At 54.5% G+C, this 20,413-nt stretch overlaps 1 protein-coding gene across 3 annotated transcripts in view; it reads left to right on the top strand.

The window, feature by feature from the left end:
- The window catches only part of LOC144719963 (uncharacterized), a 34,960-nt gene that overhangs the window by 9,989 nt on the left and 4,558 nt on the right, over nt 1–20,413 (top strand). For all 3 annotated transcript variants that reach the window (XM_078596345.1, XM_078596344.1, XM_078596343.1), the window contains 7 exons: nt 846–2,405; nt 6,250–6,996; nt 13,761–13,968; nt 15,818–15,956; nt 17,182–17,251; nt 18,383–18,429; nt 19,113–19,171. In XM_078596345.1, coding sequence (XP_078452471.1) covers nt 846–2,405; nt 6,250–6,996; nt 13,761–13,968; nt 15,818–15,956; nt 17,182–17,251; nt 18,383–18,429; nt 19,113–19,171 — 2,830 coding nt within the window. The remainder of the gene's footprint in view (nt 1–845; nt 2,406–6,249; nt 6,997–13,760; nt 13,969–15,817; nt 15,957–17,181; nt 17,252–18,382; nt 18,430–19,112; nt 19,172–20,413) is intronic.

The raw sequence follows: 20,413 nt of genomic DNA, 5'->3' as shown, positions 1-20,413 counted from the left end.
AGTATTTTACCTGCAAGCTATTAATTTGGGAAACCCATAGCAACATTACCTCCTACTATGAAACCAGAGCACCCTCTTGATAGCCTTGCGGTGCAGGAATGGCATCAGTACCAAATGTACAGTACTAATGATTTTATTCGCTTGAAAGGTTGTGTAGTGGAAAGATACTGTTTGATTCATTAACTGCTCTTCATTACCAGCAACATGAGTTTGACTCCTAGCCATTAACAGCGCCATTGACAAGTGGTATCTATCTGAACGTGGCCTAGGTCCACTCAGTCTAAACTTTACTACCTCTTTGTGGTACCTTTTGGATCGGTTCGGAAAATGACTTTCTGTATTTTCCCAGGGCGGAGTGGTGGCACAGTGGTTAGCTATCCACTGCTCTGTGGACCCGGGGTCACGAGTCGTATTGCCGGCCATGAGTCAAACATCAGTGGCGTGTTTTATCTGAAACTCACTTTCGCAACCCACAGTGATCAGCATGGTGGCGTATGGTTAAACAACTCCTATGATGGACACAGCATGGGGAGGCCCTCATTCATCAGTGTATAGATAAAGATCCGGGTTTTTTATGTTATCTCATGTATTTTCTATTACTGCTGTGGGTATTGAATACATTTTTAGTGAAGGATTTGCATTTCTACTAAATATTATAGTTCACATTGTACTTTTTTTAACTTTCATTCGTGCGTGCAGCGAATGCACGTACACTTTTATTGTACAGACTTTGTATTGTTTTTAATTATAACAACAACAATAATAATATTAATTCCTGGCTATTACTTATTTTTTGTTTTTGTTTCCCCCCCCCCCCAACGCCCTGTTGCTCCCTCTCATTTCAGCTTTTGGGGCGATGGCCGAAACTCTGAACGCCGGCACCGCGGAAGCCGACAAGGCTGGGCTTGATGCCGTCGCCAAGCCCAGAACCACGGAGTCACCACCAGCAGCAGCAGCAGCAACAGCAGCTACAGGCTATATGGAGATGGGGCAAATGAGCGACTTTGAGATCTTGGCGCATGAGAAAGGCGACGAGTCCGACGTTAGCCCGGCAGGTGTGCGGGCGGAGCTGGAGATGCCCAAAACCTGGACGTCCGACTTTGAGGCCCAGAAGGAGGCTTTCTGCCAGGACCCCTCGCCGTCCGTCTTTCAGGACTTGTCGACCGGGCACGGCGAACGTTTTGCCACGGCAGGCCTAAGCGAGGTGGATCTGAACAAGGCCGCGGGCAGCCCCCACAGCGATGAGGGGCAGCAGATCGAATCCTGCGACAGCAGCCCCGCGGACGACATCGTGACGGTGTTCCCCACGCCTTCCGCCCTCTGCACCGAGAGCGCCGTCGCTTCCTTTCAGGGTCGGGGCAGCCCCGAAGCAGTGGGGTCTCTGTCCGGCAAGACTAGCCCGTCGGAAGACAAGACGCCTAAAAAAGCGACGTCTCCCGACAAGCCAATGGAAAAGCTCATCTTTCTCGCTCAGGAAAAATATCTGGATACCACTGTTCCGCAAAAGAGGGAGAGCGACGGCCCAAGCGACGGGGAGGTTTTGTCGAAGAACCCAAGAAAGGACGAGCGAGTGGAGGCACTGAAGCCACGTGACGCGCACGTGGGCGAGAAACAACCGGTGGTGTACCACCCAGGGTACTCCGAGGCGGAAACCATCTCCATCTCGCAGGAGAGCAGCCCGCTGGAGGAGATCAGCCCCATTTCGGAAGAATTCACGGACAAACTGATCGTCGCCAGCGACGAGGTGCAGATGCGGCAGCCTTCGACGGAAATGGAGTACTCGATTTCACTGTCCCAGGAGAGCAGTCCTGGAGAAGACTCGAGTCCCGTGACGGGCAACTTGGGCCACGTGTTCCCCAAACCGAGCGCCGCTGCCACCACCGTGCAGCAGCAGCAGCTGGCCGGGATTGATTCCTCCGAGGAGAAGCAAGTCCCGATTGCCAAGAAGGACAACTCCCTGACGTCGTCGTACGTGAGCAGCTCCACCGAGGAGTCCAGCCCTGGCGAGGAAGGAATACGCGTCGTGGGTGGCGGGAGCAAGTCCGGCGAGAAGGAAGACTTCGTGGAGGAAGTGCCGCCGCTGTCCCACGAGGAGGAGAGATCGCCCCGCAAGACCGAGTCGCGCGCCGGGGTGGACGGAAAGGAACCGGGTTTCGCCGTGGAGTCCCTGGGGGCGTCGTGGGGCAGCGAAGACGATTGGCCCGCGAGCGAGGGTGTGCGGGCAGCCGAGCCGGTGGCCTCCTCCAAAGGAGACCTGGGCGGGCGTGTGGCTGGCGGCAACGTGGCCGAGGAGCCGCACCTCGGGGTCAAATCTCCCGGAGTGCCGCCCACTCGGGGGGCAGCCGCGGGCGGCGAGCACGTGGAGGGGCCACGCGAGGAGCAGACCGCTGCGGACGCGCACGCAGGTGAACAAGAGTGGGCCCACCGCCATCCAGATTTGGTTAGCAACTGGGTGTGTAAATTATGGACTTCGTCCACAAGTACTGGGCAATGTTAAACTCCGTGCCAGTTAACGTAATGCAGTATTTGCCTTTTGGTTACTCGGCAGAGCCCCGTTGCCGATTGTCGAGCTTGGCAGGAGAGCTCTGCCGGCAATGTTTGGCCAGTTTCCATTTGACATTTTCAGTGTGAAATCAAATTTTCCTTTTCATTTATCTTTTAAATCAAATTTCTCATTTTATGTGTGGCATTACCTTGATGTTATAGATTTGTGTATATAAATAGTAGAATTCACGGTACATACAGTGTCTACGAAAGCAAGCGTATCTCACGATGCTGTACAGAAGCGTGGGTTCATCGCAGGGATCAAAGCTGGTGTGTATAGATGCTGTGTATATTCACCAGCCTACAGTGACCAGCATGGTGAAGTATAGTCAAACAACCAGCATCCCCACGCATTCACTTTTTCAATGTTTAGTTTAGCTAGTTGAAAATTGTGCAAGCTGATGCACATTTCTCAGTTTGTTTAAGGGGATTATGTTTGTGTGCTTTCCCTCTTTACTGTCTGCGTCAGGAAGCAATAGTTTTCGCCGTAAAACATTTTACCATGGTAAACCAAGGGGCAGCTACGCTTATGACTTGTGAAGAGAGGGTCACGTGACGGACCTCTGCCCCGGGTGTGTGTTTGAAGGACGGCGGTGGGTTTTATTTCAGTTGCGTATTGTCATCCTTGGGCTGGGTCACACCACAGCAATGGGAATCCGGTGACTCACGACCCCGTGTGGCCGAAGGACTGTAGACAAAAGCGAAGGGTGATGTGTGTGCGGCCGTGGGTGGTTGCCCTTGTTTCTGTACTGCGAAATGCAGTCATGCCGCTGCATACGTTTTTGCGGTTATGCCGTGCGGCTATGCAGTGACGGCAACGCGGTACAATTTGGAACACAGTGGCGTATAATAACAATGGCGTGAAATGCACCCTGGATTGGCCAAACATTCCAATTCCGAAATTTTCACTCGAAATAACTCGTTTGGGATTTCACGTAGCAGCAGCGTCACCTCCGACTGACAACAAGGGTTAGGAGACCCGCCAGAGTTTTCCTTGAACGCTCGTGATAATGGTAATACTACTAACATGTGTTGCCGAGTCTAGAGTTGTTTGGGAGGTTTTGCACCATTGACACTTTGACTCTCAGAATGCGGGATGTAACAGCGAAGGTCAGGTGGCTGCCACGGCTTATGAACGTGGTCTCGTAGAGCAAAAACGAGAGGCTGGTGGCCAAAGTGTTAATATGTATTCATTACAGCTTTGGAAACACGTGTTTCTTCTTTCAATTTAAATATAAAAACATTTGCCCTTTTAGTTTGTTTACTTTTTAAAATGGGAAATTTTAATGTCATCTCTTGACGTGCGTGTGTTTTCCGGTCCTTCATGAGTAAGCGAGCAAGAGAATAGAGAGTAGAATTTTCCTGAGAAGTGTTGCATTTTGCCTATTGCCCCCATGGAACAGCCCGGAGCGGTCGTGAGCTTGGCCAGGCCATCACCCGCTGGCGCACCCACTCACGAGCCAGCGCCTTGGCTGCCCACGTCCGCACGCACGCACACATGCTGGATCGCAACGTGGTGTAAAGAAATGCTTTTGTAGAGATGTTAATGGAGGCGTTTGTGGCTTGATGCTCTTTTCAGGCGCGGCCGCTACGGCATGCTGGCCTGCCGGCTCGCGCGATGCTTTTCACGCCGTGCTTGCGGCACCTCCTTTGCTGGAGGGTACTATCGCTGGGCCAGGAGTGAGGGCCGTAGCGCACGTGCAAAGTGACGACGATGAGCCCGTTGAGCCAGAGAAAGGTGAAGGGGAAGCGTTCGACGGTCACCACGCGAAAGAGAAGTTTGCCCCTCCGAAAGCAGACTCCGCAGCTAAGAGCGTTGCCGAGGAGGAGGAGGAAGAACGCGAGCACTTGGAAGCTGCCACGAAGGTGGCCATTTGCGCCGCGCAGCAGTCAGCGGCGCGGGAACGCGACTTCGGCTTGGAGCGAGTGTCCGAGGCCACCGGTGTGGACGCCACAGATTCCGATGAGAGGAACGTCGACACCGAGGAGGAAGATGAGGAGGAGGAGGAGGGAAAAGAGCTCTGGGCAGCGGCTGCCGAGCGGGCGGAGACTAGGAGAGCGGTGGAGGGAAGCATGCAGGAGCTGAGCCGGGCCCTGGAGAAGATGAAGGGGGACTCTCGTCTGGCCATTGAGGAGGTCCTGCAGCGGGAGGAGGGGGAGGGGGGCGCCGCAGTGGCTGCCGACGCGCGCAAAGCCAATGAGGCCGTCTGCGCGGAGGCCGCCGTGCCTGGGCGCGCCGGGCTGCTGCCGGCGGAAGACGCCGGGAACGATTTTCCGCTTCCGGGCAACGCGGCGCGGGCGGTGGGCACGGGAGCCGTGGAGGCCTCGAGTGTGCAGGTCCCGTTTACCGACATAATCGCCGCCGCTTCAGAAGAGGCTTTGACAGAGACGCCGGCGTCGGGGCAGACCGTGTGGAGCGTTTGCCCGGTCGCCCCGACCGAGAGCCACGTGGAGGACAAATCCGCGGTGGGGAAACCGGTGACTCGGCAAGAGGAGACTGCTTTTGAGAAGGAGCGGGAGGTGAATTTAGGGGGCTCTGACATTTCTTTTGAAAACATCGACCGAGCGGGTGGTGAACTGAAACGGCGGCAGCACCAGCAGGAGGAGACTTCGGTGGCCTTGAAGGACGACGCCTCGAACTCCCTCACGGAGGCCACGGCGCAGAACCTGGAGAACTGTGCTCGCGCGGCGGCGATCATCGTCGGCCACGAGGTGGGGCGAGGAGAAGGAGGCCCCCTCGAGTGTGAGGCGCCGGCGCCCACGAGCGACGCGCGTGCCGAGAGGGATACCACCGGGACGTGGGACCGCGTCCCCACGGAAACCGATCCGGCGGGCGACTCGTCCGCGGAGTCCGAAGATGGAGCCGCAGCGCGGGATTCGCATCGCCAGCAGCAGCAGCGGCGGCAGGACCAGCGAGTACCGGCAGGCGGTGAGACGCGCGGGGATCGTTCTGGCGAGGCCCCGCAGCCAGACGCCCTCCGCGCCACCGAGGAGACGGCGCAAGAAGCCCCGACGGGCGAGCCGACGACGGCCCGCGAAGAGCTCGAAGCAACGGCGGTCGTTTTTCAAGCGCCGCGCGAGCTCCAGAGCTCTCTGGAAAGCGCTCGCGTTGCCAAAGGGCAGGGGACAGGTAAACGACGACATGCAGTGCGAGCGGCGTGTGGCTAACCGGCATGCCCACCATCGCTCTGTGTAGTCAACGTAGCTCGTAACGGCGTGTGGGGGGGGGGGGGCGGGGGGTGTCTTCATCGCTTCGCCCCCATCGAGACTGATCCCATCTGCGCCCCCCCACCGTCGTGTCCGCCCAACTGCGTGCGGCGCGGAGACTCTTAACCGCTCGCCCTGGCGTGCGCGTGTGCGGTGCGATGGCTCGGCCGCCGCGCGCAGTCGCTTCACGCTTGCTTGTCGCTGCGCCTCTGACTGCGGAGTTGTTTGTGCTTTGCAGCCACCGGATGCAAACGGCTTCTGCCCCCTGCTGCTTTTTGCAGAACCGCCGTTCATTGTGTGCGCGTGTTTATTCGCGCGTGCGTCGGTGTGTGTGTAATCGCGTGCGCATACGCATGCGTGATGGTGATCGTCAGCATTGTGTAGCCACGCGCATACTCATCAGTATTCGTGTGCTCCACATTACTAATCCGTGTGATGCGCGACATCGCTGTTGTCTTTGCCCACTCATTTTTCCTTTCGTTCCTTTTTTTTTCGCAGCGAACGATTTCATGGACTTTGAAGTGGGAAGCGCGAAGCAGCAGCATCAGCAGCCTCAGCAGCAGCCTCGGCAGCAGGAGCCTGCCGTGGCCGTGAGCGTCGCCAAATTCGACACGCCGCCCTCTGCCGTCCGCGTCATTGACAGCGAGGAAGAGGAGGACGATGACGATGATGAGTACGAGAACGAGTTCTACTCGGAGGAAACCGTGGCGTCTGCGGCTGCCCCCTGGGTCCAGAAGAGCCTTATCACAGTGGAGGAGGAGGAGCTCTCCAAACCGGGCAAGGTCACCGTGATTCCCGAACCCCTCGGTGGAGCCGCAGGGCCTCCCCCGCAGGCCGCCGCCGCCGTCGAACCAAAGGGCCCGGTCGCGGCTCCGGCGGCAGCAACAGCGGGACCTGCCCCCGCCGGCGACAAGGAGGAGGAGCCCAAGGGCTTCCGTTCGTCGCAGCCGCCCCCCACCTGGCCGGGGTTCGGGCCCCCCACGGTGATCATCGAGGAGGCCGCAGAGGAAGGTGGCGCGGAGCGTGAGGAGCCCGCCCCCGAGGTGAGGCCCCGCGGGAAGCCAAGCGAGGCTGCGGCGGCGGCAGCGGCGGCAGCGGCGGCAGCGGCGGCAGCGGCGGCAGCGGCGGCAGCGGCGGCAGCGGCGGAGCCGGAGAAACAGCCGGAGGTGGAGAAGAAGCTGCCAGCCAAGGCGGAGGATGGAAAGTCACGGCAGTCCTTGCTGGAGAAGATCCACTTGCCAGCAGGTACCCAGAGATGCCCGGGGCTCTGTGCTGCGTGCTGATGGATGCCAAGTAATCGTTGTTATTGTCATCGTTTTCTGTGGTCATCGTGTCTGTCCTTTCCCCGCACCTCCGATTGGCACTGTTGGATACGTAAGGTGTGAAAGAAGTTCCACATACGTCACGCATATATAAATACGGTCAACATCATCACGACCACCAATACCATCACTACCATCAGTGCTATGATCATAATCACCAACATCATCATCATCACCACCAATATACAGTTGATCGATTATCCGGTGCGCGATTATCCAGCTTCTTTATCCGGCAGTCTCAGACAGATCCGATGAAACCGAAAAAACGCTCCAAAGACTGTAACCAGTACTACGTACGTCACCCCATGCAGTGTCTTCGAGATTTGGGTGATAAGCATGGTTGTACAGTATATACGGTAACTTTTTTAATATAGGATATAAATTCGACTTTTCGTATGTTTATTTATGCTAATTTCACATATTAAAAACATTTAAAACTAAAAATACATGCTGAACAACTGAAAACATAATGTTACGCAAGAATGTGCAAAAATAAGCTATTCTGAATAATGATGTGATGACCCGGCGTTTTTTAAAATCCTGCACCCCCTCTCCACTGGATAATCGATTATCTACTGTATCATTACCATCATCACCATCACCAATATATCAGTACCATCATCACCAATATATCAATACCATCATCATCACCACCACCAATATATCTACAACAAATACCCCCTTATAGCCTCAACAGCCTGTTGGGGCAAGTGCTGTTAGCGCGCACCTATGAAGGCCTGAACGGCACACGAGGGGGTGGGTGGCCAACACAACACCCAACTGCCTTTGTCTCCTCAGTGGCGATGTTTTTACACACCGCACCAGGTACTCATTTGAGTCTGAGTCGACTTAGACGTGGCCCATGACCGGTGCAGATAATTGTCAGTGTTGTTGGCCGTGAGCAGGAATCGAATTCCGGTTAGTAGCGCAGCGTAGCACTAACCGCTACACTACCGCTCCCGGGTTTTACCCTCCACATTTAATATTAACATGCGTATTTGGCTGCCATAAATTTCTACGTGATGATAAGCCACTATTTTGAGCTCCATTTGTGGCCAGGTCACTTTTGAAAAAGAGCTAGGTAGCTCAGTGGGCCTTATCTGGTAAAATAAAAAATAGTTTTAGTTTAATTAAAGTGCCTTACAAATTCTGCGAAAATGAATGAACACTACTATAATAATGATTTCATATGTAGGCTTTCACGACCAATAATCAGTGATCTCTATAATTGATGTTGCTTTTCGATGCGTCGGCGCGTCGAGCGTGGCAGCCAAGGCAGGGGCAACGTGCCGTGACGATGTCCGCCCAGGAGGTGGAGCGGTGAGATGAGCTCTTGTGCAGTTGTTGGGTAGATCATCGCATCACAAGATCATGAGGGATAGTGATGGCTTGGGGAGGAAATTATCCAGCAGTTGATTGGCCGTTGTGGACGATGATGATGAAATAATTGCCCTCCGATTACTTTCACTGCAAGCCCGCTTATTCGCATTCTTAACGAATCGCCATCCATTTGTGGAACGTTGGAGGCAAAATAAATAGGCGAGGGTGCTCTCCCATTCGGCTGGCTCCTTTTAAAAACTTGATGCGCGTTACGCCGTTGAGCTGGTTCCCAAATATAACCCTCGCGCCAACTGCGGCTGCTCGCCAACAGCACAGCACCGGCGCACAGAAGCACGGCCACGCCGGCACACAGGCACATGAGCACACGCCCTTCACAAGAGGAGCCCCCTCCACTCGCTGCACTCCGACCGGCACCGGCCGTACGCCAAGCGGGGGACCCGTATTTTGAAGCGATGTTGGATTTCTGCACGGGGAAGGTTGCGGGTGGGGGGGTGAATTGGAGAACACGGGGGAAAAAAAACCCGCCTCTGCGATTGGCCGAGGCTGCTGCGGCTGCTGCGGAGCGCGAGCGCTGCACGCGAATGTTAATGCGGAGCCGTGAGTGCGCGCGGCCGTGATCGCCGTCACCAGAGAGCGCGAGGATCGATCGGTCTCGGTCAGCGGGGAGGCGGCGGTGGTGGCGGCGGCGGCGACGGCAGCAGCGATGGACGGGGATTACGGAGACTACAAAAAGAGAGGTACTCGCGGGGTTTAGTTCCTCGTGCTCCGTCGATGTTTCTGTTTTGGTCGCGTAACGACGCGCGAGGGGTCGCCCCGTCGCAGAGGTCCGACCCGGCGCGTCGTCTCCCTCGCGTCGTAGCCATGAACGGCGCATGGACGGTGAGAACCGGTTTCATTTTATTTTTGCGCATCGTCGGCAAAGGTCAAGCCACTGGCTGGTTGAAGGCCTCCCAAAGCCGCCACTGTGTCTCACGGGCATGCAATGCATTAGTCCGCTGGGCGCCGCGTGAATGTACGGCAGGCGGAGTGGGTTCGCTGCGACGAAACTTGGAATGGTTGACGGTTGCAGAAGACAAACTCGCAGAGATAGGCGCACGGACACACAGACACGCACGGACACAGACACGGACACAAGCACAGACACGCCCAGCCGCACACACGCACGGGCACACGCACGGGCACAGATGTGCATGTACGGACACACACATGCACACATGCACACATGACACACATGCACACATGACATACATGTACATACATACACACACTGCGCACGACGACATAATCCCCTCCGCTGGAACCCGCCGAATGTGCCAGGCCTTTCCGCGTGAGCGTTCTAATTATACTCCGCGTCGCAACCCCGCAAACCCGCAACGCCACGACTCTCGCCGTGCGGCAAACTGGCCACAGCAATGCCCTTGAGTTTGCCCCGTCTGAGCATGCGAACGACGTAGAAACGAGTGCGCTGCTTTACCTTGCGTTCCGATCTCTTGTTCAGTACCGCTCAACTTGCCTCAACAGTGGCCACGTTCTATGAGCACTCAGACCTTTTCCATAGGAATGTAGAATTTCCGCCACGGATTCGGCGCCACAAATGGATATGAAGCACCGCCATGGCTCGCTTAAGCGGAAAGGCGACGAGACTTTTGGAATTCCCGTTAGCTTGAGACGGCAGGGGGCTTTCCTGTGACAAGGAGCTTAATAGCTCATCGGATTTCTCCAGGATAAATAAAGATCCTGATTCATTCTGATTCTGAGACATGCCCACACACCGTAGGATTGGGGAATTTATAGCACTGGCTGAAATGAGACTTGAAGTAAGCATGAGGGACACTTTGGCACCGTTTGTGCTTGCGTCGGCGCGAGTAGGTGTTTGATTGCAGGGTTCTTTTTTTTTCCCCCTCTTTCTCTAATTGATGTATTTCTGTTTCTCTACGTCTGCAACTCCAGCCGCGCGTGGAATGACCGGCGCAGGGGTGTGCGCGCTGCCATCCGAGCTGTGCTGCGTAAGCGTTCGCTCGGACAGCGCTCCCCCCCCCCCACTCGCTCACTCGCTTGGTCACGCGCCCATGGGGCGGGTGCCTTGGGGGGGGGGAGGCCCTGCCGCTAAAGCCGGCAGCTGTCTCTGATGCCGGCTCCCCCCCCCCCCAACCCGTGGCCGCTGTTCGGGCTCGGTCGCCGTGCGCGCGCGGGGCGGAGTTGGAAGCGGTGGGGGGGAAGAGTGGCGAGTTGAACATCTCGGCGTGCGTCTCCCCCGCGGGGGCAGCTCGCGGACTAAACGGCGCGCAGAGCGACCGCCCGCACTCGGGACGCACAGCACGGAGGGTTGCGTTCTGGGTTGTTGCGTAGAACTGGGCCCAGCGCCATCTTCTTAGATGTAAACTTTAAAAGTGGTCGTCCTGCTCGAGCGGAGATTATGCGGTGCACATTTCCCTTTGGAGCCAGAGCCAGTGGTGTAAATTCCGCTATTCCTACGGCAGTATATTTAGAGCGTGTCCGCGAAAAGCTCACAATTTTTTCCTCTTTCATGAGCATTGGTTGGTGGCCCTGAGCCAACAGTGGAAATTACACGTTCCTATGGCAAGGGGATGGGTTGCCTTCCCACGGTTGACTTTTCTGGAAAATAGAGGTACTTGTTGCATTAATGACCTTTTCAAGGTAGAAGGCCACGTCAACCTTTGACCAGTATTAGGACTTGTAACTCGGTAACATCGCTTTTCCGTGCTCTCTAACTACACCTCTGACCAGACAGATCTCAAGCGAGTCCTGGGCCCTGTGTGACCGTCCGGCGTTGCCAAAGGAAGACAAATCCCGCCGGGGCGTGGTAGCAACCCCACCGCCCGTCCGCTCACTGTAGTTGTTAGGCCTGACAGCTGCCTGTGTGTGTGTGCGTGCGTGCGAGCGCATCCATGTGGGCATATGTGTGCCAGTGTCCCGTTACTCGTTGTGCTCTCTGGCCTAGAGAGGAGTGCCTCTCCCAAATTTGTTGGAGGTCAAATGTCGTGATGTGTGGCCCGTTGAACAATGCACTGCTCCCTTCAAAGCCATTGCACTCTCTGCTTTAATAATTTAGCTTTTAAAGCCAAACCCCTTTTTAGCCGTGGGTGTTTTATGAACATGCACAGCGCTTTTGTCAAGCCACTTGCTGGATGAGGGCCTCCCCACGGCACACAAGGTGGTGGGGGTCTATTAGACTATACTTCACCACACTGGTCACTGTGGTTTTGTAAAGGTGGTGGCTTTCACTCGGCCAATCGTTCCTTCCAGGGTTGAGTAAAGTGAGTGTGTGAGCAGGAAATGGCTGGGTGGCTCGGAGGTACGAGCTCAGCGCTGGCACCGCCGAGTTAACCCTGGGCGGTGGTTCACGACTAATTCGGGGCTCTCCAATTGTATGGCCTCAGCCCGGTCACATTGACTGCACGGAAAATCCCACCATATTTGGATTTGCACGTTAGTTGCCAGAATTCCCACCACTGGCTGTTACGTGACCTTGCATTGCTCTCTAGCGGAGAGAGTGGGAAAGTGCTGCCCCCCCCCCCTACTGTGTGTATAAGAGGTCACTTAAGAGAGAGAATTCTGAAGCAGCTCTATGATATCTGCTTACGGGGAACCGTTCCTCTGACGCGGGGTGACGCGGATTCTTCGTCTTGTGACGTTTTGCCAGCAGCACAATCGTGGAAAAATGAGAGGGAAAGACCAAGGAATAGAAATGAGTATCGCTTTGTGGGAAGTCAACTGTGGCCATTTCAATGGCACCTGTTCGAATAATAATCATTTCAACTCGTAACACGGGGTCGCCGCCGCACAGAATTCGCTCGCTCTCGTAGAGAGAGGACGACTCGAGGTGCGAAGAGGAACCAGGGGGGGGAGGCACACAGCCGCACGGTGAGCCTGCGCCAACAATTGCCCAAGCTCTGCGATCCTCTATTAAGGTGTTATTGGCCAATGATTGAGTGTTGCGTGTGGGAAGAAAATGGACCGCCCGGAGAAAAATCAAGCGAGCGAGTGGGGAAATGCTTTATCCCATACAAATGGAACAGGTGGAGTCCACATTATTGCTGCACTGCCTGCTGGCAAGCTGGGGTATGGCACCTTGACACCCACAGGAAGGGTGTTTGATGACAATAGTGCAATCCACCAACCATTGCCTCCAGTGCTGGATTACAGGCCATGTGCGTAGCCACCACCACCACTCCCCTCAGAAGAATGTTTAATCTACCGTTGGTACAGGGCACTCTCAGCTTTGAGCACCATCTAAAGCCCCTGTTGAACAACACCGTTGTGCATTGCTTGAGAAGTGTTGAGATTGGTTGTAGATGTAAGTGTGCTGAGTGTGGTATGAACACTTTAGATCATGTACATTGTGTGTTGAGGGCCGTTGGGAAGACATAGAGTACGCATTATAGATCTATAATGCATGATGATTAGCTGCCAGGCTTGAGATATCTTGTAGGTCTTGTATCGAGGATCCGTCCGTGGAGGCTTGAGACGCGTTCTGAATGAGTAATGCGTTGAGTGGAGTAACGCAGCAGACGGTTTCTCAGCCGCTTGTGATCACGGCGTGGCCTTCCGGCTCGGGCTTCCGCGAGTCGAGCGTTCCCCTCTTGGTGCTCCTGGAGGCTGCCCCTCACCCCTCCTCCACCCCCCCCACCCCTCCTCCACCCCTCCACCCTTCCTTTACCCACAAGAGTAGAAACGATAATTGGTTTTTTACCCTTTTATCTGGCAACAAAACTGACACATTTTTTACAAGGAGTCATGTTTGCATAGACCACAATAACTGCAGTCATAATGCAAACAAAAAACATAACTATGATAATGTATGCACTGTCCTTGAAGTTGATTGGTCCACACCCGAGACAGCTTTCCTTAGAGCCTAGTCTCACATGGGTTGGACCAGATGACGCCATCTGGGAAGACGGCAAGTGTGGCACGGCGGTCGTACGCGCTGTGCGACGGCTCCGACGCATTCTAATTGGCTTAGATCTCGTCAGTGCCGCCTCCGCGCTCCCAGTAAGAATACGAACCCTTGGCCTACCCTTGCCCCTAGCCGCACCCCCCCCTCCCCCGCGAGAACCCGAGTTCGGAGTCCCGCGCACGACCAATAACGGTGGTGAATATTTGAACCGATGATCCGGAGCCCAATGCCCCGAGGTCGACTCCATCTTAGTTGAGATTTGGTGCGGCGCGTAATCATCGCCACTCGGGAGACAAAGGTAGCCGGCACTGACCACCCACCTCCCTCCTCGTATATGGCCTTTGTTGGTGCTACTGGCGAACAGCGCTTACCCCAACAGTCTGTTAAGGCCACACGGGGGGGATCTTTGTGTCTGTGCGGCGCGGCAGTCTCGGAGCTGGTGTACTGGCGGGACCCGCGGTGGAGCGGCGGGGTGCTGGGGGTGCTGCTGTTGCTGCTGCTGTCCATCGCACACCTCAGCGTGTTCACCATCGTCGGCTACCTGGGCCTGCTGATGCTCACCTGCACCATCACGTGGCGGGTGTGCCGCGGCGTGCTGTGCGCCGTGCAGAAGCGCGAGGACGGACATCCCTTCCGGTACGGAGCCCCTCCCTCCGTCCCGTCCTCCTCTTGTCCTCCACCTCCTCAGCCCCCTTACCTCCAAAGGGAAGTGCGCTCGCAGCAATGAGCAGAGCGCCGCGTGGCTTCAGCAAAGCGAGCGACGGCATCTGCCAAACGCCTTGGTCAGCTGACCCACAACTCCTGCGTCAGTCCTGTGACCTGCCAAACGGGCCTTGGACAGTTTGCGTGGTGCACGAGCAGTGTTGAGGCCACCACCGTCATTTGGTGGTGAATGGCGGTTGTTGTTGTTGGCATGAGCGCGGTGTCCACTCATTGTGTTCATTCGTGTGACCTGTTTGTAAAGGGCCATTGGTCACGACATTAGCAATGCACCGCACAATCAACTGGAAATCTGAATGAATGTTACAAATGTCACATTTGAGGCTCTGTATTTATGAGGGGCCTGGCCTTGCAGTGATTAGCGCACGGGGATGAAATCCCAGCAGCCAAGGTTTAATTTCTGGCTTTGCGCATCAGTGGAAAGTGATATGCAAACCTGTCCTCGGTGACCCCGACTTTGACTCGTGGTGCTGCCAACGTTAACTCCCCTCGTGCCTCATGCTGCCCTTGACGAGGCTGCTTTATAGCAGCAATTGGCCTTGCGGTAAGGGTTAACGGGAGACTTTTGTTTTTACGTGCAAGGCTGCGCAGGAGCTATAAAAAAAACAATAAACTATTTTGATTGTACCAAGTAAGGCCCACTGAGCTATATAGCTCTTTTTTTGGAAACGACCTGGCCACAAATGCTAGCCCAATAAAGTGGCTTATGTGGAAAGTTATACCAGCGAAATACTCTAAATGTATGTTGATTTGAAATGTGGAGGGAAAAATTGGAGGACAGGGAGAACAATCCATGCGACCACAGGGAGAAATTTTACAGGCATCAGGGTTGGGATTGAACCCACGACCTCCTGTTTACCAGATGAGGTAATTAACATCTCACCACCACAGCACTGAGCTCGAGAAGAGCCAGGCTACTGTGGTACAGCACGACCTGGTTGCTAGGTTACTGTGGTACAGCACGACCTGGTTGCTAGGTTACTGTGGTACAGCACGACCTGGTCGCTAGGTTACTGTGGTACAGCACGACCTGGTTGCTAGGTTACTGTCGTACAGCACGACCTGGTCGCTAGGTTACTGTGGTACAGCACGACCTGGTCGCTAGGTTACTGTGGTACAGCACGACCTGGCTGCTGCAGCAGTGTCATGTTTGGCCACCGTGGAGCAGGCTCGTTAAGGACATTATTGGGTGGCTGGCACCAACCACCCTGCAACAACAACGACAAAGTGGAAGAGAATAGCTTAAAACAACAAGCAGAGCAGCGGGCGGCTAGCACACATCACGTTGGTGCAGTGGACAGCATTTGCCAAGCACTCGAGTTAACTCTTAGCAGCAGCCCGGCCTGTCCCCTGCCTACAGGCAAGCCGACGACACTGCAGGTGGTCTCGAATCGCACCTAGGCTACAACAAGTGCTGCGGTAACATCCCTGCCACTGTGCGTGTGTTTGTTGTGTTTGTGCATTAGCAAGGGGTGCATGGACAACGCTGCACTCCCAGAAACCAGGCTTCAGTTTCGGCCTTGGGGCCTTATCAGTGGAAAGGAAGCCTGCCCCTGGGTTTCTCCCAAGTCGGCTCGGCCGAATATAAATACCTGATGTGGTATTTGAACATCGGCATTGGGAAGTCAAAGAGTGCCAGTTGCGGTGCCAGCCACCAAACCCCCCTTTGTGTGCCGTGCTGGCCGTCAGAGGTGCTCTCTTGACAGCACTTGCCTCGGCAGTCTGCTAAGGCTATATGGGGGATCTTTGTGCGTGCGCGTGCCAGGACGTACCTGGCGGAAGACGTGGATGTGACGCGGGAGCGCATGAGCCGCCAGGTGGAGGCGGCTCGTGTCTGGACCACGGGCGCCGCCACGGAGCTGCGGCGCCTCCTGCTCGTGCAGGACCTCGTTGACTCGCTCAAGGTGCCGCCCCCCCCCACCCCCCGCGTCGCACCCACTTGGCACCAGAACCACACACACACACACAAAGGGCACCCGTTTCGCTGCAGTACCACACACACACACAAGGCAGTCCCGCGTCGCACCAGTACCAGTCGCGTAGATTTCTCCTCACCTGCAATTCATCTGCACTCTTATCCTACCCACAGCGCACCAGATATTCACCCACAAAACACTTGTGCCACACTCACAATGTATCGGCACCGCACCCACAATACCACAATGCACCTGTGCTTCATCCACAATGCACTTGCTTTATCCTCGGCGCAAAACAATCATTGCGATTTGATTAATTGCCTCGGTTCGGCCCAGTGCTTCAATTCAAGAATGACACAACTCGCGCGTGATCCTGCGCGAATCGGTTCGAACACGCGAGTGGGTTCTAACACGCGCGATTCGATATGCGTGACGCGCCTGGCTTGAGTTGGCGTGCGCGTGTCATACACCGCACGCGCTCGGTGGGCGATGCACACGCCGTCCACGCACGCCGTTCGTCGAGTAATGCGCGGCGCGTTCGTTCGGCCGGTGGCTATATTGGGCATGGGTTTTTACGTCCGCGATGAGCACATTTGCTGTAGCGAGCATCAGGCTCGTCATCCGCACCTTCCACTGAGCGGGATAATGAGCTTAGCTTTCAAAGCCCGGGCCGCTACAGGTTGTTACACAATCTGGCTCGCCTGCAGCGTCAGCAGTTGCCGTGTCGATGATGGACGTTCCTCATGATCCCATTCCTCCTCCCCCCCTCGTGGCACGATCTCGCTGAGTGCGTTCGTAAGCAGGCGGCGTGCCCTGTGCATTTGTCCGGATCCCCACACAGGGACGGTGCGGGTTTTTCTTTTTTTTTTAAACCCAGTTGCTAGGCTCCACCTCGGCTTAACTTTTCACGTGTTCAAAGCGTAAGCTGCCCGGCAAGTTATAATCTCGTGCAGGAATGCTCAATGAGGAATTGTAAAATACAGTTGAGGCACTTGCTGGGCGTGGTGGTCAGGAGATGGTGGCACGGCAAGCCGAGTTTTGCTCCTCCCGTGATTTTTGCCTCCGAGGCAGCGATGTCGGTGTCTGTCGCCCCCAGCCACTCGTTCGTCTGAACTCCAGCAGTGGTTATTTTACGTGTGGGTGTAACTGCTCAAGGAGAAAGTCCAGCGATGTTGTTTTCTTCTCACAAGTTTGTGCTTTCTCTGTCGTCCAGTTTGCCGGCGTCCTCTGGCTCATGACGTACGTGGGATCTGTGTTCAACGGCCTCTCTCTCCTCATCCTGGGTAACGCGCACGCACGCTCGTTTGCTTGCTCGCTTGCTCCCTGCTAGAGCCGGCGTTGCGTCGGATTTAACTTTACTCTTCGATGGTTGCACAACCGCCCATGTTGTACAAACGCACTTTGGGTTTGCAACAGAGCATCACGTTGTTGTGTGCCACGTTTTGCGATCGCAGCTCATTTTCATGCAAAAACAAAAGACCAAGCTGCGATGGACCCGAGAGCACCCCGCTCCCTACCCCGTCCTCTTGCCTAGATGGTCTCGTCCATGTTGCTCGCCGTAGCCAGACAGGGAGATGTTTGTAATCATTCTTGCCCTGGATATGCTTCGGAAAACCAAAAAAGAAGCACTAGGCATTGACGAGGACAACATTTGTTAAATGTTGCAAGCAAATCATTTAAGGCAAGTGTCATATTAACATATTAACTTGCATACAGAACAAGCAAAGCATGTTCGTGGCCTCCAATTCAGCAGTTGGCCACCATTTAATCTCTTGCAGAGGCATTGCTCTTGGCAATGCTGGTAAGCCCACATGACCTAATTTTTAGCCTATCACAGTAATGCGTGTGCAACATGAAAACAATGTCGTGTTACATGTTGGCATTCCAATAGCTACGTGTATATTATACATCCTTGGTTTGTAGTAGTGAGCCTATCGTTCACAAATCAACTCTGAGATCTATATTCTAAGAAACTTGGATAAAGAGAGCAGTTCAACTTGGGCTTCACTTCAACACGACCGAACGTCAACTGCTCCGTAAAAGCTGAGCTGGTGTCACACGGCAACCCACGACCAAAATCCAACGGCGCGTCACCGTGGGTTTCGTGGCACGCTGGAGCGTCGTTATTTTGTTGAGCAATGGGGATAAACATCACCACCGTGTGGTGATAACGCAGGAGGCCTGAGTCATGGCGAGCACACCTCCGCTGATTGAGAATCGCCAACCCACTATTGTCCGTCCCACACCATCATTTCCAAATGTTTTCCCAGTGTGAAAAGTGACTCTCAGTCGTCGCCCCCACTGCAAAAATCTTAGCACAGGGCCCTCCTCAACGAGAGTCCTGGGACTGGGTAAGCAAGAACAAGAATAACACCACCCCGGTGTGTGTGTGTCTCTCTCCAATTCTCCACCAGGTGTGGTGCTCCTGTTCAGTGTCCCCATCGCCTATGAGAAGAAAAAGGTGAGAGGCCGACATTCGGCGCCTGGAGGCACTCAAAAGTCCCAGTGGTCTTCAGTACAAACGAGCACCGAGGCGGGGCGTTGCTCATCTCCTGTCACGGCCCTCCCAGAGCGAGTGGAGTGAATTCCACATTCCTATGGTGGGGGGCGAGTGTAGCCATAGGACAACCACTGTTGAATTTGCCACCAAGTGGAACTCGTTTTTATAAACTCTGGGGGGATGATTTCCTGAGTCCAATCCACCCAACCAGGGTTTGAACTCTCCCTCCGATGTGTGTGTGTATTGTGTGTGAGCGTGTGGGGGGAGCGGTAGAGTAGTGGTTCGCGCGCTGCGCTACGAACCTGATGACTCGCGTTAGGTTCCCGTTCATGGTCAACACCAATGGCAATTATCTGAACCGGCCCTGGGCCTCCCCTAGGTCGACTCAGCCTAAAATAAGAACCTGGTGCAGTGTGTAAAAATACCGCTACTTGGGAGACAAAGGCGGCAGGCGAGGTGCTGGCCACCCTTCCCTTCATGTGCCGTTCTGGCCTTAGTCGGTGCTCGCGAACAGCATTTGCCCCAACATTATTTTAAGGTTATACGGAGATCTTTATCTTTGTATCGTGAGTGTGTGTCTTGTGAGATGTGTGCGTGGTTCGTGTTGAGTTGCACACATGTAACCGTGTTGTTTCTTACCCCAGACCGAGGTCGACCATTACCTGGCGCTGGTTCAAGCGAAAGTGGACGATGCAACGGCACGGTAACGGATCCCCGAGCCGCATTCGTTCCCAGACGATTTGCTTTCAACGCCACCTCTCGCTCAGCGAGTGTACAATATTTCCTCGCCACGAGCGCCGTGTTTTAAATGAGACGCTTTGGCAGGCTGCTCACACTCTGGCGAGCTCCGTTCGCTGTCTCGCCGGTTCGCCGTCCTGCGTCGCACGCCGTTATGGCCTGGCGGGGGAGAGCGGCAGGCCCGCTTGCCGTGCGACGTACGGTTAGTGGCGTCCATCTGCCGAGATAGCAAGGGTTAGGCGGCTGGAAGCAACTGCGTCGCATGCAGTTTCCGTGGACCGCAATTTGTTTGGTTGAGCGATGGCGCAGTGATTAGAGCAGTGCGTCGCCAATCCGGCCTCTCCTGAGTTCGATTTCCAGCCACGGCCGACATCAGTGACAGTCGAGAATGTCTTCGTGGCAATAAAATGTCTAGTCAAACTGTATCGTTAAAGAATAACTAAAGGTGAAAAAAAGGGAAGAGACAGAGTTTATTCCATCACCTGTTTGTTTTATTGAAGTCGAAATGTGTTTGTGTACACGTAGCTCTGCGTGTGATGCGGCTCTCGAAACATTTTTTGTTAAAGACAAAAACAAAACAAAATTACTCTTCTTGGAAAAAGGTTGCCAACCCCTGGTCTCGACAGACGCAAGGTCAACAAGAGAAGTCGCTGTTTTTAGTTGATGCTGGGAGTCAGCTTCCATGTTGCGTTCTGCAATCACTTGGCTTCTCAACCACGTCAGAATTCAATCCCGATCCCGAGCTGAGTTTTAAGAAAACTTGGCGAGTTTGCTTGGATGCAGCTGTTGTGAATGTGTTAATTTGATCATCCTGGCTTAACTCAATTTGTCGACATCATGTTTCGTGAAAATGTTTGTCCATTACCTCTACTTGCCAAAATGTATTACTTACCCTTTCGGAATGTATTTAACATTTGTACATTTAAATACTTTCAGTGCCATTTACCTTCTTGCTCGGCCTTATTCACGTTGTTGCTAAATTGTTGCCAACGTCATTCTAGATTTGTAAAAATGTAAATGGCTTTAAGGTATATTTTGGTGTACTTAAATTGATGTCAGAATCACAATCTGTATTTGTCCTGGAGAGCCTATGAAGCTCTTTTTCACGGACGTCTTCACATAACCCAGGAGGGCCCGCCGCCCCCGCTTTGTGAAAGAGGGCGACGCTGCTGTATCGCGCGTCTCGGTCGCCGTGGTGTCCCAACGG

This window comes from Lampetra planeri, chromosome 7 (genome assembly GCF_965212315.1).
Source record: "Lampetra planeri chromosome 7, kcLamPlan1.2.h2, whole genome shotgun sequence".
Taxonomy (NCBI): Eukaryota; Metazoa; Chordata; class Hyperoartia; order Petromyzontiformes; family Petromyzontidae; genus Lampetra; species Lampetra planeri.
This window is presented reverse-complemented; position numbering and strand designations above follow the sequence as displayed.